A 23,675-nucleotide genomic window follows, 5' to 3' on the forward strand; every position below is an offset into this window, starting at 1 on the left:
TAAAAATACAAAAATTAGCTGGGCACGGTGGAACGTGCCTGTAATCCCATCTACTCAGGAGGCTGAGGCAGGAGAATCGCTTGAACCCAGGAGGTGGAGGTTGCAGTGAGCTGAGATCATGCCACTGCACTCCAGGCTGGGTGACAGACAAGACTCCGTCTCGAAAAAAATAAAAATAAAAATAAAAATAAAAGTGCCAGAGGGAACTTTTTGCCCTTTTTGCCCTTCCATCTTTTGCTTTGTGAGGACTCAGCCAAGAAGGCCTTCACCAGACAGGGAATGCTGTAGCCTTGATCTTCGACTTCCCAGCTTGCAAAATTGTGAAGAAATAAATTTCTCAGTCTATGACATTTTGTTAAAGCATCACAAACATACGAAGACAGAATGGAATACTAAGAGAACAGCTTTATGCCAACAAAGTAGATAACATAGAGAAATAGAAAAACTCCTAGGAAGACAAAAAGTACCAAAACTGACTCAATAAGAAATAGAAAATCTAAATAGACCTAAGGCAAGTAAAGAAACTGAGTTAGAAATTAAAAATTTTCTCACAAAGTAATGCTTAGGCCCAGAAGACTTCATTGGTGAATTCTCCCAAACATTCAAAGAAGAAATAATACCAAAGCTTCGCAAACTTTCAGAAAATAGGGGAGGAGGGAACACTTCCCAACTTGTTCTATGAGGCCAGAATTATCCTGATATCAAAGACAGACAAAGACATCACAATAAAAGAAAACTACAGACCATTACCTCTCATAAATATGAATGCAAAAATCCTCAACAAAATATTGGCATTAAATCCAGCAACACCAACATATAAAAAAAATTATACACCATGACCAAGTACAATTCATCCCAGGAAAGCAAGGTTGGTTTAACATCAGACAAGCAACCAATATAATACACCATATTAGTAGAATAAATGATAAAAACCACATGATCATCTCAACAGATAATGGAAAAGCACTTTAACAAAAATGCTTTTCAGCCAAGCATGGTGGCTCATGCCTGTAATCCTAGCACTTTGGGAGGCCGAGGTGGGTGGATTGCTTGAGCTCAGGAGTTTGAGACCAGCTTGGGCAACATAGCGAAACTCTGTCTCTACAAAAAAAAAAAAAAAAATTAGCCAGGCATGGTGGCATGTGCCTGTAGTCCCAGTTACTTGGGGGGCTGAGAAGGGAGGATCGCTTGAGCCCAGGAGGTTGAGGCTGCAGGGAGCTGAGAACACGCCACTGCACTCCAGCCTGGGTGACAGAGTGAGACACTATCTCAACACACACACACACACACACACACACACACACACACACACACACAGCTTTTCTCTAAAATAGAAAACAATGTAAAGATGTCCAATCTTAACATTTTTCTATTCAACATTCCACAGGAGACTCTAGCCAGTGCAACTGGACAAGAAAAAGAAATAAAAGCCTTCCATATTGTAAAGAAAGAAGCAAAAATGTCTTTACTTGTAGGTGACATGATTCTGTATGTAAGAAATCCTAAGAAATCCACACACAAAAAAAACCACTAAAACTAATAAACGAATTCAGCAAGATTTCAGGAAACAAGAACAAAATACAAAATCAACTGCATTTTTATATTATAGCAATGAAATTAAGAAAACAACGCTTTACAATAGCACCAATAAAATACTTAGAAATAAATTTAACCAAAGAAATGCAAGATGTGTATACTGAAACCTGGAAAACATTGCCGAGAGAAATTAAAGATGTAAATAAACTGTGAGGTGTTCTATGTTCATGGGTTGAAGAGTCAATATTAAGATGGCAATTCTCCCCAAATTAATCTATAGATTCAATGCAATCTCTATCAAAATCTTAGCAAGGTTTATTGCAGAATCTTGATAAGCCAGTCCTAAAATTTATATGAAAAGTCAAAGAATCTAGATTGGCCAGAACAATTTTGAAAAAGAACAAATTTGGAGGACTTATATTCCTGATTTCACAACTTACTAGGAATCAACAGTAATCTAGATGGTGTGGTATTAACACAAGGAGAGACATGTTTATCAGTGAAATGTAACTGAGAGACCAGAAATAAACACATTTTCTGGTCAACAAAGGTGCCAAGATTCAATGGGAAAAGGTGTTGGGAAATTTGGATAGCCATATGCAAAAAGATTAGTTTGGACACATAACTCAGCCCATATACAAAAGTTATCTTAAAATGAATCACAGACCTAAATATAAAAGGCAAAACTATAAAACTTTCATTTTTTTTTAGACGGAGTCTCGCTCTGTCACCCAGGCTGGAGCACAGTGCCACGATTTCGGCTCACTGCAAACTCCGCCTCCCAGGTTCACGCCATTCTCCTGCCTCAGCCTCCTGAGTAGCTGGGACTACAGGTGCCCGCCACCACGCCTGGCTAATTTTTTGTATTTTTAGTAGAGATGGGGTTTCACCATGTTTGCCAGGATGATCTTGATCTCCTGACCTCGTGATCTACCTGCCTCGGCCTCCCAAAGTGCTGGAATTACAGGTTTGAGCCAACAGGCAAAGACTTCTTAGACATAACATCAAAAGCATAATTCATAAAATTTTTTAGAGTTTATTAAAATGAAAAACTTTTCTATTTCAAAAGACACCATTAAGAAAATAAAAGACAAGTCAGACTGCAAGAAAATATTTACAAATCATATCTGATAAAGGACATGTATCCAGAATACAGAAAGAACCCATACAATTCAACAAGAGTACAAACAAAATTTTAGAAATAGGCCAAGATCTGAATAGACATTTCATCAAAGAAGATATATGAATCACTAATAAGCATGTTCTACATCATTAGTCACTAGGGAATGCAAATTAAAACCAGGAGATACCACTTCATACCCATTGGAATGGCTATAAGAAAAAAGACAGAAAATAAGAAATATTTTTTGATATGGAGAAATTAGTATCCTCAGACATTGCTGATGGGAATGTAAAATGGTACAGACACTTTGGAAAAAAGTTCGACAGTTTCTTAATATGTTAAACATCAATTTACCATACAACTTAGCAATTACACTCCAGGCATCTACTTGAGAAATGAAAATGAAAACATATGTCTACACAAGAAACTGCATTCAAAAGTTTATAGCAGCATTATTTACAATAGTCTAAAGTTGGAAATAACCCACTGTCCATCAACTGGTAAAAGGATAAACAAAATGTAGTTTTGGAATACTATTCAGCCATAAAAAGGAACAAATACTATACATGCCACAATATGGAAAAAACAAAAACATTATACTAAGTGTAAGAAGCCACATAGAGGAGATTGCGTGTATGATTCCATTTATACAAAAGGCCCAGAAAAGGCAAATCTATAGAGTGATTAAGGGTGATTAGTGGTTGGCTGGGACTTTAGGTGGAAATGGAAGTCACTGAATGAGCAGAAGGGATTTTCTTGGGTGACGGAAATGTTCTGAAACTGGATTGTGGTGGTGGTTTGTACAGCCATGTTGACCAAAAATCACTGAAATGTGCACTTGAAAGGGGTGAATTTTATGGCATGTAAATCAGCTATTTTTAAAGTAAAAAAAAAATTAGTAAAAGAATTTATTAGGGAGAAAAAAAAAGAAAGCTAGTTTCCAACCTTTCCACTAAGAGTCCAGTCATCTGAAAATTCTCCTTCATAGATAGTATCATCTTCGGAAAGCAAAACCCCATTTCCCTACAAGAAGAAACAAGAGAAAAATTACAACACATAAAATACAGAGTAACTTAAGAGTGCACGCAGTCATATCCCCAAAGCCTTATGGAATCTTAAAAGAAGGAAAATAGTACTAAGAAGGTGGAAACTAATCAAAAGATGATTTAAAAAGTTAAGGACAAAGGAGCTTTAAAAAGTTAGTAATAACTACATGCAAATATTCCACTCACCATCATTTTATTAAGGTGAAAGTTGCCCTCGTAGTATAATCCAAACTGGGTAACCACCACACCATTCCCTTGACACACATCATCTTGCCACATTCCCATATACTTTTCCCCCCTGCACAGAAATAAAAAGAAAAGAAAAAGCACGAAGATAAGGATAAAGTAGGGAAAAGACAATTATCACATGGGAGATCCCAGGCCATCAACCCTAGGTTGGTATTGCTTCCATTTTTCTAGTTAAAATAGTTAACTTTGTCTCCTCAAATATGGGACAAAGTGACAGCAAAAGACATCTCACTCAGTAATCCTCTCTGAGGAATTTAATGTTGTGGTCTGACACAGATCTGTATATATCCCAGGTAGTTACTTGGTAACTTTAAAACACATAATTTTTAAAAAGAAGGCCTAGAATTCAACTCTAAATAATTTCATTTAAAATGTAATAAGCAGAATAAAACCTATGCACAGGTTTTTCTTACACAAAAGTTTGCTAACTTAAAAAGAAAGAGGCTGGATTCGGTGGCTCATGCCTATAATCCCAGCACTTTGGGAGGCAAAGGCAGGTGGATCACTTGAGGCCAGGAGTTCGAGACCAGCCTGGACAATATGGCAAAACCCCATCTCTACCAAAAATACAAAAAATTAACTGGGCGTGGTGGTGTGTGCCTGTGGTCCCAGCTACTTGGTAGACTGAGGTAGGAGGATCCCTTGAACCCAGGAGGCAGAGATTGCAGTGAGCTGAGATCGCACCACTCCAGCCTGGGTGACAGAGTGAAACCCTGTCTCAAAAAATAAAAAAGTAAATAAAAGGGTTTGTTATAAAAGAAGGTTCATTTTTCACCTACTCAAACTCAAAGAAATCTTACTAATCTCCATGAAAAAGACAAAATAAGTATAAACTGCTTGTTAAATAATGATGGTGCTTAATCATTGGCTTAAACTGTGGGAATAGAAGGAGAATACTGTACCTAGTGATATCATCAAAGACACCATATCCTGCTTTCTTATCCATTACCCACTGGCCAATGAACATACTAGGAGAAGACGACGTCAATTTCCCACTTCGTAGAAGACCATGACCATGACGCATATTATCTTGAAAACAGCCCTCAAATACTTCACCAGAAGCATAGCTGTGGTTGGAAAGAATGGATAATTATCACATGCACATTGAATTCTGATGCTCATTTTTACAAAGTTTAGAAAATCCAAAACCATACTCAGTCTCACTGGTAGCTATAATTATTTGTTTATATGATTATTTTTCACCAATTAAAAAAACCTCATTTTTGAATGATTAAAGTTAAAAAGTTAAAGACACCATGTGTGGTATTTTGCATTAACATGAAAAACAATGTTTTTATTCTCTTATGGGAAAATGAAATAATGAGTTATTTTTAAGAGGGAAGAATAAAAGTTTTATCCATTAGAATCCTATATGTCTTATTATAGATAAGACATATAGGAGACTCTATGAGAAAATTATGGTTTATAAGGTATATAAAATTTAGGGCCGGGTGCGGTGGCTCATGCCTGTAATCCCAGCACTTTGGGAGGCCGAGGCGGGTGGATCACGAGGTCAGGAGATCGAGACCATCCTGGCTAACGTGGTGAAACCCTGGCTCTACTAAAAATACAAAAAATTAGCCGGGTGTGGTGGCGGGCGCCTGGAGTCCCACCTACTCGGGAGGCTGAGGCAGGAGAATGGCATGAACCCGGGAGGCAGAGCTTGCAGTGAGCCAAGATTGCGCCACTGCACTCCAGCCTGGGTGACAGAGCGAGACTTCGTCTCAAAAAAAAAAAAAAAAAATTTAGATAAGAACTAAATTTAATAATCCAGTATTTTAATCCTGCGATAGATGAGGGGTTAACCTTTAAAAGATGATCACACAGAGTTTCAATTTTATTTACTCCTCTAAATTTTATCTATAAGACTAAACAAAACTTAAAACTTGGAAATTTTGGCTATGCAAACATTCAGGTTTACATGGTTATATGAAAAACAAACACCAGTCCAACAGCCTTTCCAATGTTACCTGTAGACTCCTTGACCGCACATTTTTCCTTCTTTCCAATGGCCCACATAATGGTCTTCTTTGTTCATTGCCTTGTTTGGGATTCTGTATTCTCCATACCTGCCATGAAAAAGAAAAAATAACAAAAGAAGATGCATTTATGACATATTCACCTTTTGTATGTATATCCTGGTAAACATTTTAACAAGGAAGACAGAGAAAACATTCACCTGTAGGAGTAAAGGGTTAAAACAGCATCTTGGTTTAAGGTGAATCTATAACCTAAGCTGTTTGGCAAGAGGAGTGGGACATCAGCCCCACTACACTAAGATATGGTGTTTTAATCCAACTCCAGTGAAAAACAGAAGACCTGTGTCCTTCACCTATCTCTGTCACTAATTACCTGCACCACCATGCGGTAAGCCCAGGGATCTAGCTCCTTTATTTGCATAATAAGAGGGGCAACTCAGTGGGTAAATTAGATGATCTAAAGTCTCTTCTCATTCTAACAATCTATTAAAAAGAGATTTTAACACATCACAAGAATTTACATGATCACACAGACACACAAAATCACCTACCCAACATTTTTTATATACTAAATTACTTCCTTAACATTATACAAAATACTGCCATAAACTAATCATGTAAATACATTTACAGTGTTAGAAAACATGATAAACTTATTTTTAAAAAGTCATTAGAGCATCATTGAGATAATATAGCACTTGGAAAATTTCTCCTTTAACAGATCACAGAAATTAAAGATGACTTAAAACAACTGAAAGGAAAATTTTTCTATGTCCTTTGTGTAAAGGAGGACTACCGTCTCAATAGTCCCACCATTAACATTACCAAAGATCTCAGTCTTCACAACTGAGAAATGAATAGAAAACATAGCCCCATTTTAACAGATGGAAGGCTGTGTAATTTGAGGTCACACGGCTATCAGGGAAAATGACCCAGTCTAGGTAAATCAGAGGCTGTACCCCTCACTCCTGGCTCTCTTCATGCTCATACATGTGCATTTCTAAAAAATAACAACAAAAATCTACTACTTGTTTGAAAAGCAGCTCTGCATACAAAATAACATAATTTACGACCTTACCAAACTTGAATTTACTGTCATGTTTTACACAATTTTCTTACCCATCTTCCAAGCCATTCCTGAACATGCCAGAATACATCTTTCCATCAGGCCACTTCAAAACCCCTCTGGAATGCATAAGCAAAGAATAATGCATGTCAACTAATATTTCAGATAATTAATACTTTTTCTATCATGTGATGATCATCCTCACCCCAGGCATAAATCTTCAACATTTTCACCTGCCATGAGGCTTCCCTGAAAGCCAGCGTCCATCATAGGTGGCATCCTTTAGGCGAGGATCCTTGTAGAAAGTATATTTGGCACTGCGTGAAATGGGTGGTTCCTGTCTCTGAACACTGCTACCACTTCCATAAGGGGGGAGATCAGACATCCCTCTCAAAGCCTGATCTACGGCTTGGCTTATAGCTCGTAGCCACTTTGTCTAGGAGCAAAAAGTAACGTCAATAAGTTTAAGGCAACAATTCATCAAGCATTGCTTTAAATCCTGCTAGTTTTCTTTGGTGTGAATAAATTATTTGTGTCCTAATGCTTTTCTTATTAATAGAGTAATATTGACTGGCTCTTGTATTTCTCTGCTATATGTTTAAAATTAAGTCACATTAAAAAAAAACAATGAAGAACCTACAGTTTTGGGTTAATGAAGATTTATCAGACAGAACTGTGCATCATTAGTCAAGCAAGAACAATTTATATTTCTTCTTTATTACACAAGAGGCAGAAAGAGCCAGGGCGAAGATTGAAGGAAAATACCATAATAGACTAACCTTTTCCTGGGGTGTAGATGAAATGAGAGTGAACTGCTCCTCAGGTGTAGTTATCTTTAAGCCATTCCTAAAACGTTCACAAGGATAAATACCAGGACATTTAACAACCTGTCATTACAGTATCGATCCTCAAATATGAAAAGCAACCTCTTTATTTCAAGAGGAACAGAAATCAATTAATGTAAATGCTTGCTTGGTTTTGGGTGCCACCACGGTGGAAAGAACAAAGAATTCTCTGCTCTGTGCTGAACGATGGGGATGTGTGCAATGAAGATGCCCTTTCATCACCTAATCGTGACTTGCCATGATCTTCACAACAGGCCATTTTATTATCAATAGACTACTTTACTGTCTAATGTGCTGAGAGGTGGGCCTCATTATACAGAATGAGGAGACTGTCTCCGAAGCCTTCCTGAGCTTTTTTTCACATTTAAGGAAGCAACCTGGGTAACAGACTTGGACGGGGTGGGGTGGGGAGGGGGGACGCACTTACACACCACCAGCTTCTTCAGACAGTGGCTCTGCCCACAGCGTGGCCAGAGGGAAAACATGGTGCGTGGAGAACTGAAACAGAGAACACGGAGGCACTTTTATGAAAGCCCATGTAGACCTCGGGGTCTCTGCCCATATCCCCTTCATGTCATTAACCCACATGGGCCTTGCAGTCTCTGCTGCACAACCCCTTGAAATAGTTAAGTCCATGTAGGTGCCACCAATTCTGCCACATTGTCCCCATAACACAGCTAACCCAAAGGGCCTTGCCATCTCTGCTGCAGGGCCCTCTTCACATGGCTGACACTCATTCTCAAGCTGGAAACTTAAGAAGTTCTCTGAAATCCAACGCATACAGAAATCCATGCTGTAGCTAAAATAGCCTCTTTTAAAAAAAAATTATTATTATACTTTAAGTTCTAGGGTACATCTGCACAATGTGCAGGTTTGTTACATATGTATACACATGCCATGTTGGTATGCTGCACCCATTAACTCGTCATTTACATTAGGTGTATCTCCTAATGCTATCCCTCCCTCCTCCCCCGACCCCACGACAGGCCCCGGTGTGTGATGTTCCCCTTCCTGTGTCCAAGTGTTCTCATTGTTCAGTTCCCACCTATGAGTGAGAACATGCAGTGTTTGGTTTTTTGTCCTTGCTATAGTTTGCTGAGAATGATGGCTAGCCTCTTTTAGTCAACAGTTTCAGTAAAATCACACTAGTTTTGAACATAAACTGATAGTACAGTTAATAAGGATAGGGGTCCACCTTTCAGGAATTCTTTTAAGGTTAGGAATCCAGCCTACCTGGGCATGGACCAGGGCATCATTAAAGAGAATGAACCAATTCACGGAAAACCTCCCAGCATGCTGCAGAGACAGGGCTCGGTTACTACTCTCACACAGCAGTCGACGCTCTGGCTTCCTCAAGGAATCCTGGAATTAAAGACAAATATAATACAAGTCAAACAATCAAAATTATTTTAACATGTAAAGAGAAAATAAAACAGACACAAATCACATTTAAGGGAATTTGCTGGTCGTAGCTTAGCTTGGTGTAAAATCTAAATTTATATGGGCTCTAAACACTTCACAAAATTAGAGCTCAAAGGAGATTAAAAAGAAGACAAAAACAAACTAAAGAAGGTGAGTAAGTCTTCAGAGAGGATTTCTAGAAATGAGAGAAGGTATTTAGAGTACCCATTAGTATGGTCCTTAGACATTTTAGGAAAGGGGTCATTAAAAGGTTATTACCACAAACAAGTGAGGAACAGAGAAAATTGTATCAATTGTTATCGAAATGGTTGCTGTTTGCTAGGGTAACAAATGACAACTGGCATGGCTCACCGTCATTTTTCCGGGGAAGGTCTTCCAGAAGCCCAGTGTGTATTCTGCTTCCTTCCTTTTCCTGCCGAGATGGAGAGCAAGACACTCATAACAAGAACTGGAATCCTGCAGTTTCTGATATTCTGGAGATGCCTACAGGGCAAAAATTAAAGAGGAAAAAAAAAAAAAGAACATAAAACCATTATGCAGAATCTGTAGCCTCAGTCTGCCTTAGATATATAGTATTAAATGTAGGAGAAAATTCAGCCCACGAGCATAAGTAGCACACTGCAGGAGACTGGGAAAAGGAGACTGGTTTCAGAAAAATTCTACTACATAAAAGTACATATGAAATAGGGGCATAACTCAGGGGACAGAGACAAAACCTGGCAGTTAGTGAAGAGAGCAGCAGAGACCCCAGGATAGGGCAGGAGTTCTCAAATGTTTTGGTCTCGTGATCCCTTTATTTTTCTTATGTGGACTGTATCTATTGATATTTACCATATTAGAACATAAAATTAAGAAATGTTAGAAGCTTTTATTAATTCACTTACAAAAATTTTTTAATGGTAGGGCGCGGTGGCTCACGCCTGTAATCCCAGCACTTTGGGAGGCCGAGGCGGGCGGATCACGAGGTCAGGAGATCAAGACCATCCTGGCTAACACGGTAAAACCCCGTATTCACTAAAAAAATACAAAAATTAGCTGGGTGTGGTGGCGGGCGCCTGTAGACCCAGCTACTCGGGAGGATGAGGCAGGAGAATGGCGTGAACCCGGGAGGCGGAGCTTGCAGTGAGCCGAGATGCGCCACTGCACTCCAGTCTGGGCAACAGAGCGAGACTCCGTCTCAAAAAAAAAAAACAAAAAAAAAAAAACAAAACTTTTTTTGTGAGAAAAGTGGCAATGGTCCACATTTTTTCAAATCTCTTTATTATCTGGCTTTAAAAATGACAGCTGGACTTTTATATCAGCTTTTGCATTTAATCTGTTATATGTTGTTTGGTTAAAACCTATGAAGAAAATGTGGCCTTATAAAGGTATATATCTGGAATAGAGGGAAGCATTTTAATAGCCATTTCAAATAAATGTGGATATTCTCCTTTGATACTATATTAAAACTTGCTATGTGGTAGATTCTTAAAGGGAGCTGCAATGTAGAATCTGAAACCACAGCAATGAGCTTTTTGTACCCTGTGATGTTAAAGTCTAGGGGTCTATCATGCACTTTGAATGGGTCTTTTACCATCTATGGCTTTGTACCATCTATGATTGTGGATTGGACATATGGAAAATATTGGTTGACTGAATTATGCAGATTTTCCAAATGTTGATACCTTTTTTTCTATAACATCAAAAATCACAGGATAATAGAACTACCAATCTCATGAGATAAAGTCCTAAGTATCAGGAAACTGTCAGACTCACAGTGGCAGATCCATCTCTAACATTCTAATTTTCGCTTAAAAGTTGAGATTTTATTATTGGCAACAAATACTATCAGTTGTTCTCTTTGAAATGACAGGTTCATTTACTCATTTCTGAGAAAATATCTGCCAATATCCCAATCTGAAAAATCAGTTTATCTGTCAATTGTCCTTTCAAGTTTAAAAAAAAAAAAAGCAACCCATTTATTTCAAGAGGAGCTCTCAACTCAGCAATCACAGTCGTGCTTTTTCTTGAAAAACCGCCACACTTCAGCATGCAGCAGAGCTGCTTTACATGTACTTTGCATGTCACCACACATAACAGGACATTCTTAAGCGAAATTATATTTTAACTGCAACTGCATGGCAGTGAAGAATGCAGTGACTACTAGTATAGTCTGGTGCCACTGCCTTGATTCCTACCAAGGAGCCAGCAGTTTTACCCACCTTAACTTTTGCACCATCAGTGTAAATGACAATACAGTGGAAAAGGCAAATATCTTAGTATTGTCATGAAAATAGTTTTGACCTTGTGAACCCCTTGAAATAGTCTTTGGAAGCCCCAGGGGTCTGCAAACCAAGTTTTGAGAAACAACTACTGGGATGGGTGTAACCGCTGTAGCGAGGGAGCAGAAGGTAAGATCAAAGGATGATCTCTCATGTTTATGAGTAATTACTTTACTTGCCACAATTCTGAGAGTCACTCATTTTCATTTTTTCCATTCATTTAAGAAACATTTAATGAGTATCTACCACATATAAAACATTCTGCTAGAGTGCTAGGGAAAAAAAAATAAGGTATGATCTTTGTACCATAATTAGACAAGATAAAAAATGTACCAGAATAATGCAGTGGTTTTGTTAATAGGTTATATATCATAAAAGACAATCTAGGAAAGTAGGTTAAGAGGACAGATTCTGGAACCAGAGCCTGGATATTAATTCTAGCTCTGCCAATTCTCAGCTGTGTCTCAATTCTCTCATCTGTAAAAGGCTGATGATGAAATCGGTAATAATAATAATACCTACTTCACCGAGTTGATGTGGGGATTAAAGTTATATGTATATATGAATACATATAACTTGCTTAGAACAGTGCCTGGCATATAGAATTCATTCAATAAAAGTATCATCATTATTTTTATATGGAGACATTTAAAAAAATACATATATGTGTACACACATATATGACGTCAAGGCTGTGCCTTAGACTTACTAAATTATAACGTATAGTGATGGAATACAGGCAGGTTTTGTTTTGAAAAAGCTTCCACAGTTGATTTTGAACCCCTGTGATAAGGATAAGGGCCACTGATATAACATGAGAAGTGAATAACAGAGAAAGAAAGTGTTAGCAAAACACAGAGTAAATAATCCTTCAGAGATGGATAGGTGAAAGAGAACCAATATAGTCAAAGAGGGCTTTATTTTCATGATAAAATGACTTTTGTCCCAGAATGAGGATGGGAGTGGGAGTGTTTCAGGAAGGAACTATAAAGCATATGAAAGCTACAACCAGGGAAACTGAACTCTGACTCTCAACAATTCTAAGCTGATCTGGTGGAAAATTTTTTTATTAATTGAGGCCATATTGAGGTGAAAGCTGTATCTCATTGGGATATTTGATAGGTCAAACCTTCACAGCTAAAGCTAGATCAGTTTAAAGACCTTGTAGGTCTTTTCTTCAGTCTGGTTTCACAGCAGGCTCAAATGTAGAAAGCCTACATCAGTTCCTGGGTCACTCTGAGGGGTGAAATCTGTTTAGATCAAGAGACAGACCCAAAGATTAAGAGGATTCTAAACCTACAAGGGGCCAGCGTGGTGGCTCATGCCTGTAATCCTAGCACTTTCAGAGGCCAAGGCAGGCCAATCACTTGAGGTCAGGAGTTCGAGGCCAGCCTGGCCAACATGGTGATATCCCATCTCTACTAAAAATACAAGAAAAAAAAAAAAAAGTAGCCGGTGCTGTGGTACACACCTGTAATCTCAGCTACTCAGGAGGCTGAGGCATGAGAATCACTTGAACCTGGGAGGTGGAGGTTGCAGTGAGCCAAGATTGCGCCACTGCACTCCAGCCCCAGTGACAGAACGAGACTCTGTCTCAAAAACAAACAAACAACAACAAAAAAAAAAACCTATAAGGGACTTTGGAGTCATTATAATTTTTCTAGAGCCTTTCAGGGTAGAAACAAAATGAAATCACATATTTCGATGGGATTTGAAAGGTGAATGTCTCAGGACCAGCTTTAACATACATCTATATCCTAGTGTGGTGCTAACTTCCTAGGATTCCACCTAACTAGTTTTATGTAAGGGTGGACTAGTTAACATTTGAGAAAATCCTGTAACTGATTCCTCTCAGCATTTGCTAAGGTAACCTAAACACCTGGCATAAAGTCTAGCATGAATCCAGGCTGGGTAACACCCCTGCCTTACAGGTGTATGCCATTATACAGAAAGCCAGGGCTTTAAAGAGCTCTGTTTAACTCATAGTCAGCATGCATTCAATAAATTTTGACAACTACTGAATGAGTAGCATCTGATAGAGTCTCAACTTTAGACAGTTTCATAAAATGAATACAGTTTATTCATCTTGATAAGGCCCTAAAGGGAAACTGAATCCACAGAAAACTCAATTTATCTACAGTCATACTTTCCTCTGTCATTTCCCTGAAGAAAATTAAATTTAATTAGACACAGGTAAATATTAAATTACTGGAGTTCCAGATCTTGTGGTGGCATAATCCATACAAACAACTATGATCCTTGGCTTTCCAAATGTCCAAAGAGGTATACATGGAAGCTTACCACTTCAAAACAAGTAGCAAGCTTTAGCAAAACTTTTGCGTAATTATGAAGTCGTCTGATTGGCAAGAAAAACAAAGTATTCAGTATTTCCATCAACTGAGTGTTTTCGTCATTCACTTCTGACAAATCTTGCAACAGCTCTTGGTTTTTATTTAGGAAATCACTAGAGGCAGAGGAAAAAAAAATTTAGTTAATCATTTTGGAATTGGTAATATGTATATTAAATAAAAAATTTCACTAGAAAGTACCTCTTTCAGAATGCACATTTTTTAGGTGCTGTGAAAGTAGAAATACAATGAAATAAGCCAGATATAATTAAAAGAATTTCCCTATCTATAAGACAGGATTTTTAGTATGAAAAGTAGCAAATGGTAGCAATACAAACGGTTAATCACAGACTTGTGCCTATATTCTAGGAAATGAATGATGCATCCAACAATTTAAGATGAATAATCAGAGACCAGCTGACACCATTACCTGTTAATTTCAAAGCCAAAAGTCACAGCAATAAATGGCAAGACTAATTGTTCTAGGCAGCTGTGCTAAATAGAAACACTGGAAGAAAAAGCAAAGCTCCTTGCTCCAACAGAATTAGTGTGGATATTAAAACACTTCTAATTTCTTCTTTTTTCCTTCAATTATTGATCACCTAATAAGAGTTTATTATAGGAAAGTAATAAAAAGCTGCAAGAACTAGTATTACAGTTAACAAGAAACAATAAAGATGATTATATGTGAAGATTTCAATGCTGAGATCTTCAAAAGCATTTCAAACTGAAGCCAAAAATTAGCTAATATTCAGTTTTTAATAAATTCATTGTTAAAATTTTATTCCAAATTTTAATGCTGATCAATAACCCATTCAGGCTTAGCTCACCAAACCAAAATACTTAATGGTAAAGCAGTAAGAGTTGGTGAGCTGGGTGCAGTGGTTCACACCTGCAATCCCAGCACTTTGGGCTGCCAAGGTGGGTGGATAGCTTGAGCCCAGAAGTTTGAGACCAGCCTGAGCAACATAATGAAACCCTGCCTCTGCAAAAAATACAAAAATTAGCCAGGCATGGAAGCGCACACCTGTAGTCCCAGCTGCTCAGGTGGCTGAGGCAGGAGAATCATTTGAGCACAGGAAGTTGAGGCTGTAGTGAGCTGTGGTTGTGCCACTGCACACCAGCCCGGGTGACCAGCCTCTCTCAAAAAAAAAAAAAAAGAAAAGAAAAAAAAAGATCTTAGATAAAGTGCCCAGATTTTATTTATATTTGGCTGGTGCTAATGTTCCTACTTCTTTCTCCACGTTCTACTGCAGAGATCAGCTGAGGACTTATTTAATTTTACACAAGTGTTCTGCTTTGACCTGCTCCTGAGAGACGGAGGTAAGATACAGTGAACACAAACTCCCTTGGACCATATTTCTCCTCAATACCCAGTACCCAGTCTACAGTAGACCAGAAATGTTCCAACTCTTGTGAACTCCATTACTTTCCAGGACTCACTCATGTCCTTACCTATAATCTTCCCCGAAAGAGGCCAAGCTACACTCCTAAGAAATCTGAACCAGAAACCATCTCTGATCAGCTTATCTTTTCTTGGGAGTTTTTAATCTAATAGTGGCAATATCACTCTTTCCTTATATGGCAAGGTCTGTACTTTTTACTCAGATTTTTAAAATAAAAAAATATTAAAGGTAGAAACAACCTAAGTGTCCATCAGCAGATGAACTGATTGATAAAATGTGGTAATGTGTACATACAAGAGAATATTATTCAGCCATAAAATGGAATGAAATTTTGATGTATGCTACAACATGAATGAACCTCGAAAATACTATACTTAAAGAAATAAGCCAGACACAGAACGACAAATAAATACGTGATTCGACTCATATAAGGTACCTAGAATAGGCAAACTCAAACAGAGAGGAAGTAGAATAGAGGTTACCAGAGCCAGGCAGGCAGGGGGAGACAGTATGGGGGGAGTTATTATTTATCATGCACTGAGTTTTTCTCAGAGATAATGAAAAAATAGTGATGGTTATACAACATTGTGAATGTATTTGATGCCCCCTAAATTGTACACTTATTAGTGTACAATTAAGATTAAAATGATAAATATGACATTACATATATTTTATCACATTAAGAAAAAAACTTGCATAATAATCAAACCACCAGGCAAGCCTGATGTGAGCAGCTGAGTGATCAATTAGATGAATGATAAGTGCTTGTGCATCATCATCCAAGATCCACTAACAGCCATGTGGGCAGCCTAGCTGTGCTTTAGACATTCTCAAACTCTCCTCTGAAAATGAAATCTTTACGGTAATTTTAAATATTGACTTTGTAAACAGAAATTGGAAAAAGATGTCATTGCTGCCTTTAACTATATAAAACCCAGGCTCTGGGCATGGTGCTGTGCAAAAGGCAAGAGGCTTTCAACTTATGTCATCTCATTTTCCTGCTCTAACAAGGTCAATTCTTCAGTACTGTGAATCTAACTCGGAAATACTAGAGGAAGGTCAACAACAGCAGAATAAGGAACCAGGGTCAGTAACTGCTGTAGCCCTTCAGGAAGCCCAGAAGCTTTCCATTTAAACTGTCACAAGTCTCCATCTATTTTTTGCATCTTCCTGTAATTAAACTTGCTTTTCTTCAAGCATTACTATTTGCAAAAATAACTATTGAATTTTCTTTCTGCTCCATTTAATTATTGGTTTGGCTACAGCCCCATTTTCTCCTATTTTCTTTGGCTATGATTCAGCATTTCACCAACATTATAGGTTAACTAAGCTATTTTATTCATTATAATAAAGATATTTAAAATAATAAATATAAAATCAGTAATTACAAATGTAAACTTGTCAAAACCAGAAGTTCTCAAATGTAAACAACAACAACAACAAACAATAAGCCCATCCATGTGCTGCTTATAAGAAATATATCAAAACAATGCAGACAGGCTGAAAGTAAAAGAATGGAAAATTGTGGTGTATTAAGATCAAGAATTTTAAAGTTACTACATAAGGTTAAAGACATATTCTTGAAACTGTCATTTAAAAAAAATAAAGGCCAAACCCCTATATTTTGGAAATCAACAAGCATGTGAGTCCAATAATTCATAATGGATTAGAAAAATACTTTCGAAAATATTTAGAACTGAATGACTATAAAAACAAAACGTATTAAGACTTGTAAGATTCAGCTAAAGCAACAATTAGAGGGAAATTTATAGCCTTAAATGGCTACATTAGAAAAATTTTAAATTTGAAAAATTAATGAACCAAGTGCTAAACTAGAAGTTGTTAAGAAGTTAACAGGTGAACAAAAAGAAAGTAGAAGGAAATAAAAAGCAGAAATTAATGAAATTTTTTTAAAAGCGAAAGGATTCCCTAATTTTTGAAAAAATTAATTTAAAAAGGGGTAAACTGCTGACAAGACTGATCAAGATAAAAAAGATAAAAGGCCCAAATGAATAATCGTAAGAATGAGAATCAGGGGGTACAACTACAGTTATTCTGGTGTAATCATCTTAAGACTATGGTAGGAATATTATGCCAATAAGCTTTAAAACAAGGGTGCAATGAACAATTTTCCAGAGAAATATAAATAACAAAAGCCATAAGAAGAAATAAAGACCTGAACATACCTATTCATTAAATCAGTAAAAACTCCCTACAGCAAATGCCCCCATGAAACCTAGATTATTTTTACAGATGAATTCTACTAAATCTTCAAAGTACAAATAATTCCTACTTCATATAAACTATGAACTTCCAGGAAACAGAAAAGGAGAAAAAGCTCCTCCATATCTGTGAGTTCCAAATCTGCGGATTCAACAACCTCAGACCAAAAATATTTCATAAAAAAATTATGTTTCTACCACTTTTTTGTCATTAATCCCTAAATGATACCATATAACAACTATTTATATAGCATTTATATTTTATTAGATGTTATAAGTAATCTAGAGATGATTTAACATATATGAAAGGATGTGCACAGGTTATAGGCAAATACTAAGCCATTTTATATCAGGGACTTGAACATCCTTGAATTTTGGTTTCCTTTGGGAGGTCCTGGAGTCAATCCCTCATGGGTACCATGAGACAACTGTATAAGTAAATTTAATTCAGCAATGTATTAAAACCTTAATACATTAAGATTACTGAATTTTGGAATTTGGAAACTCAGATGTTTAACATTATAAAAATCAATTCTTCTACAACTTTTAGAAATAGGGCCTTTTTAACCCTATAAATTATATCTACCAAAAACCTAAAGTAATCATTTTTAATGGTGAAATATTAAAAGTATTCTCATTAAAACTAGAAATGAGATGAGAATGTTAGCGTTCCTTCTATTAGGATAAAAGATCAAAAGCAAACATGGGGCTGGGCATGGTGGCTCACGCCTGTAATCCCGGCACTTTTGGAGGCCGAGGTGGGTGAATCACTTGAGGTCAGGGGTTTGAGACCAGCTTGGTCAACATGGTGAAACCCCGTCTCTACTAAAAGTACAAAAATTAGTTCGGGGTGGTGGTGCACACCTGTAGCCCCAGCTACTTGGGAGGCTGAGGCAGGAGAATTGCTTGAACCCAGGAGGCAGATGTTGCAGTGAGCCAAGATTGTGCCACTGCATTCCAGCCTGGACGACAGAGCGAGACCCTGTCTCAAAAAAAAAAAGCAAACATGGCAAAACATTAACATCTGCTAAATCTGGGTGGTAAGTACATATTTAAAGTATTTTCTATTAAAATACAGAATTTTTGGCCTGGCACAGTGGTGCATGCCTATAATTCCAGCACTTTGGGAGGCCGAGACAGGAGAACCCTTGAGCCCAGGAGTTCCTAACCAGCCTGGGTAACACAGTGAGACCCTATCTCTTCTATTTTAAAAATAAAAAAAACTTAAATACAGAATTTCTAAAACCTTGGCTTTGTTGCTGGGTCAACACTTGTTGAGAAACTATCTGTTCAGGATTATTGCCTTGTGTAAGGAGCCTTTAAATTATTTACCCAGAAGCTAAATGCAAATAGGTTGTATCTGCGCAAACACTTTTTTCTGTGCATCATCACATACATTTGTTCCTCTCCAATGGGAGAGAACATTCCCATTTTTCAGATGAAGAACACTAGGCCTACTGAGGTAAAGAGAGTTGTCCAAAGTCTCAGGGATAGCACAGAAGGACCCCGAACCTGAGCCTAGTCATTCAGTACTTTTTCAATAGCATACTACTTATAATGATAACCAGTGGCTAATAGTACCTGTCCTTTATAAGACTTACTGAAAGTTTATATTTTGACTTGTTTGGTAAAATGATGAAGTCAAAGCTTTCCCTGAGCACTCGAAAACAGAGTACTATAAAATGTCATCTTTGGCGGAGAGAATGATAACTGGAAGGTGTGGGTTTGCTTACATGGCAGGCTTAGCAAGAAGCTGGAATCCTCCCATAACCAGGAAATTTGTAATAGATGTGCAATACCTTGAGCAGAAAAGAAAACACATGTACATTAGTTGAAATGTAAATTAGTTCTTCAGTTTCCAAACACATACCTGGAATAGATAATTCTTGATTATTTCACCAATGAATTTCAGAAGTTTTGTGATGTCAACATTTGTGAAGGGCAGGTTGTGTAATAATTACAATAATGGAGGTAAAGGGAGTGGTAGGGGAATTCCAGCTTAGTAAAGATGGTAATATAAGGCTGGTCACATTGGCTCACACCTGTAATCCCAGCACTTTGGGAGACTAAGGCGGGAGGATCGCTTGAGCCTAGGAGTTTGAGATCAGCCTGGGCAGCATGGGGAAACCCGACTCTACAAAAAAATAGAAAAATTAGTCAGGCATGGTGGCACATGCTTGTAGTCTCAACTACTTGGGAGGCTGAGGTGGGAGGATCCCTTGAGCCTGGGAGGTTGAGGCTGCAGTGAGCTGTGATTCCAACATTGCACAGCCTGAGTGACAGGATACGACTGTCTCCCAAAAAAAAAAAAAAAAAAAAGATGGTAATATAAAAGGAAATTTTAAAAACACCTAAAGCTAAGCAGAAAATGCAGTAATTTACTTGGTATCTACCAAGCAATATCTATTACGTGGTAACTTAATTAACATACTTGAGAAAACATAATTAAAATAGTTGAATTTTTGATGAAAATTTTCTGTAATCTTCACTTCAGGTTTCCCAATTAAGAAATGACAGTGAAGGCTGGGGGCGGTGGCTCACTCCTGTAATCTCAGCATTTTGGGAGGCCGAGGCAAGTGAATCACCTGAGGTCAGGAGTTCGAGACCAGCCTGGCCAACACGGTGAAACCCCGTCTCTACTAAAACTACAAAAATTAGCTGGGTGCGGTGGCGGATGCCTGTAATCCCAGCTACTTGGGAGGCTGAGGCAGAAGAATCGCTCGAACCTGGGAGGCAGAGGTTGCGGCGAGCCAAGACTGTGCCATTGCACTCCAGCCTGGGCAACAAGAGCGAAACTCCAGCTCAAAAAAAAAAAAAAAGAAAAAAGAAATGACAGTGAAGGTAAGAAAATATGTTAAAAGTGCTTGAGTCAGTGTTAGAAAATGTTGATTAAATATTGATATGCTGCTAAAGAACAAGTCTAGTTATACTGCTTTGAGCCCTGTACATTTCTTGTACACACTTGGGCTGGCAAATGGAATCAACTGACTTTGAGGAAGAAGGGAAACTCCTACTAAAATTAGCCCACAGTACTATACAATTAAATATGGTTATAATGGTTAATTTTATGTGATGTGTATTTTATTACAATTAAAAATAATGTTGGCCAGGCACAGTGGCTCACACTTGCAATCCTAGCACTTTGGGAGGCTGAGGCAGGAGGATAACTTATGCCCAGGAGTTTGAGACCAGCCTGGGCAACATAGTGAGACCCCCATCTCTACAAAAAATTTAAAAAAATTAGCTGGATGTGCTGGCATGCACCTGTAGTCCTAGCTTCTTGGGAGGCTGAGGTGGGAGGATCACTTGAGCCTGGCAGGTCAAGGCTGCAGTGAGCTGTAATGGTGCCACTGCACTCCAGGCTTTAATAACTTTATAATTATAAAAATAATTTTAAAGATTCATACATAAACCCAAATATTTTACTTGCCCCATCTATAGGAATAAACTGTTACATTAAAAAAAGCCCAAAGTATCAAAAGCATTTTTAAGCATAAGGCCTAAAGTACCAGAGAAGAAAAAGAAGTGAAATAGAGGTATTATGAGATGAATTCAAGTCAAAAAAGGAAAATTATACCAGTAAAAGCTGGAATCACAGAAACAACAAAATCTAGTTTTAAAAAAGAAACTAGTATCAAGTTCTATTATTTTTATTTTTCATTATTGAAAGATGATGAGTTAAAATACTCAAACCAGGGTACTTCCTCTTTGACAACAGCTTCAACTATTTTCAGTTTTGCTTAGAATTAAAATAGCATCCAACTATCTGTACATATTATATAGGTTGGAAAGGAAATACACTAAGATGATAAACAGTGGTTAGTTCTGGTGGTAGGATTATGGGTGATTTTTGATTATCTTTATTTGTGCAGTTTTCAGTAATAAACACATGTTATTATGTTATAAATAATCAAAACAAAACACCAACAAAACACGAACTCCCTGAGGGCTGGTGCTTTTTGCAGGCCCCATGCTGTGCTGCTGTGGGCTTGGAGCTCCCCGCAAATGCCTGGCACTGAGTGGGCACTCAGTGTTTGCTGGATGGTTGAGGTGTGAATGAATAGAGAACAAAACCTATACATACTTCAGATCAAAGCATAACCTAACATACATTAAAATAACACTTAAATTATGCCTCACATCATCATATCAAAATACAAGTTAAGAAAACGTGAGAAACATTTTAAGTTACATTTTCAAGTACACTTGGGATATTTTGCTTGAAAAATATGCAAAGAACCTTGAATAACTATTCCAGGTTTTATTAAGGAAAAACATCTTCATGTTAAAAATAGTTGGGTCTTTTAAAACTTCCATTTATATAAAAGTCAAAAGCAGACATCAGAACAGCTCCATATTTACAATCAGCAGTTGGTCTTAAAATAATTTGTTTAGTTACTAATTTCTTCCAAGTTTTAGTACAATTTAGTTAAGTAAACAAAATTGTTTTCTAAAGAACCAGACTTATTGTAGTACATTTAATGTAAATTATGCTATCACTCTGCTAGAATATAGAAGAAAACATGATAATTCATTATTTTTAAATTTTTTTTCACTTAGAGAAGACTAAATTTTAGCAATCCAGAACTATAGTTGGCTTAAGATTAAAATACTGCTTTGCAATTTCTATTACCTTATATCACTCTCCCTAATCTAGTCTCTTCTGATTAAGGAGCTGTTCTCCTTGGCAGAATAACCCTGCAGAGATTGAACATGACACGGGACTGGATACTTGCTCTGTATAACTATCCAAGAAGAGACTTGAATGCTTCAGGATGACCAAACTCCTGGCTTCCTTTACCCCATGAAGGAAGCTGCTCAATGAGGCTCCATGCTGACCAATGAGGTAACACAGCTTGCTGAATCGGCTAGCCACCTCCTGCAACAGCTGGACTGTAGTTATAGTGCCCAAATTTTCTATAACAAAATAATAATGATGACAACACAAACTGAAAACCGGTCACTTTATTATGATATGATTATGATTATGAATTCCTCTAAGACTACTTAACCTGTTGCCATGTGCTCTCAACTAAGGAACCCAAATGATTACAGTATTAAAGCAACCTCAAAGATCACAGTATCCAGTCCTTTGAGGAACTTGTTAAAAACACATTCACAGGAACCTTATAGATTCCAGGATGGCTTTTTCTGTTAAAAAAGACTCTCCAGGTGATTTTAAAGATGAGCCAAATTTGAGAACCACTGAGCTAATGCAACTCTCTGGTCATTTTGAAGATAAGTAATCTGAAGCCAAGAGAAGGGAAGTCAATTATCTAACTTAAGCCACTGATTAGTGACAGTCAGGAATTAAACTCACTTGGGGAGTTATATCTTTGTAAACATTTTCAGCTTTTTTGTTCTGACTTCTGCTCTACTTGCCTCTTTGAAAAGCCCAACCCTTCAGTGCAGAGAAGGCAATCCAAACATTGGACCACTGAGGATGCTCTGAATTTCAGAGAGGGCACCAGGATATTATTTGCTTTTTGCCTGTCTAAAGTTCCTCATTTCTAGGACTTCTTTCCAAGCAATTAGGAAAGTAGACTGGGAAGACCAACAAAGAAATCAGCAACCAGGACAGGAAAGAGGCAGATTTAACCTTTCTTTCAGAGCAATCCAGGAAGCTTCCAGCTTAGATTGCTTCCTTTCTCTTGGCAAAGTCCTGGAGTGTTCAGCCTACCTAGAGGAGGGGAATTTATAGAACAGAGACTCCACAACACTTAAAAGGCAGAAGGTAATAAAAACAAAAACACAAATGCAGACAGTCCTCAGCTTACAAAGGGATTATATTCACAAAGACTGTAAATTAGTTGTTTGAAAATATGTTTTTCCACTAGAAACAATGGGCAGGCCGGGCACGGTGGCTCATGCCTGTAATCCCACCACTTTGGGAGGCCGAGGCAGGCAGATCACTTAAGGCCAGGAGTACAAGACCAGCCTGGGAAACACGGCAAAACCCCGTCTCTATTAAAAATACAAAAATTAGCAGGAGTGGTAGTGCACACCTGTAGTCCCAGCTACTCAGGTGGCTGAGGCATGAGAATTGCTTGAACCCAGGAGGTGAAGGTTGCAGTGAGCCGAGATTGTGCCACTACACTCCAGCCTGGGTGACAGAGCAAGACTCTGTCTCAAAAAAAAAAAAAAAAAAAAGAAACAATGGGCTGACCTGCAG

General features: G+C 37.7%; 1 protein-coding gene across 3 annotated transcripts in view; it reads right to left on the reverse strand.

The window, feature by feature from the left end:
• Positions 1-23,675, reverse strand: part of ALS2 (alsin Rho guanine nucleotide exchange factor ALS2) — an 81,723-nt gene that overhangs the window by 18,886 nt on the left and 39,162 nt on the right. For all 3 annotated transcript variants that reach the window (XM_008974197.4, XM_034954807.2, XM_008974196.5), the window contains 13 exons: positions 22,240-22,420; positions 19,237-19,302; positions 13,829-13,991; positions 9,618-9,749; positions 9,078-9,206; positions 8,272-8,342; positions 7,779-7,845; positions 7,233-7,435; positions 7,053-7,118; positions 5,925-6,023; positions 4,857-5,021; positions 3,892-4,003; positions 3,605-3,682 (listed from right to left, as the gene is read on the reverse strand). In XM_008974197.4, coding sequence (XP_008972445.2) covers positions 3,605-3,682; positions 3,892-4,003; positions 4,857-5,021; positions 5,925-6,023; positions 7,053-7,118; positions 7,233-7,435; positions 7,779-7,845; positions 8,272-8,342; positions 9,078-9,206; positions 9,618-9,749; positions 13,829-13,991; positions 19,237-19,302; positions 22,240-22,420 — 1,532 coding nt within the window. The remainder of the gene's footprint in view (positions 1-3,604; positions 3,683-3,891; positions 4,004-4,856; positions 5,022-5,924; positions 6,024-7,052; positions 7,119-7,232; positions 7,436-7,778; positions 7,846-8,271; positions 8,343-9,077; positions 9,207-9,617; positions 9,750-13,828; positions 13,992-19,236; positions 19,303-22,239; positions 22,421-23,675) is intronic.

The sequence above is a fragment of the Pan paniscus genome, chromosome 13 (genome assembly GCF_029289425.2).
Source record: "Pan paniscus chromosome 13, NHGRI_mPanPan1-v2.0_pri, whole genome shotgun sequence".
Taxonomy (NCBI): domain Eukaryota; kingdom Metazoa; phylum Chordata; class Mammalia; order Primates; family Hominidae; genus Pan; species Pan paniscus.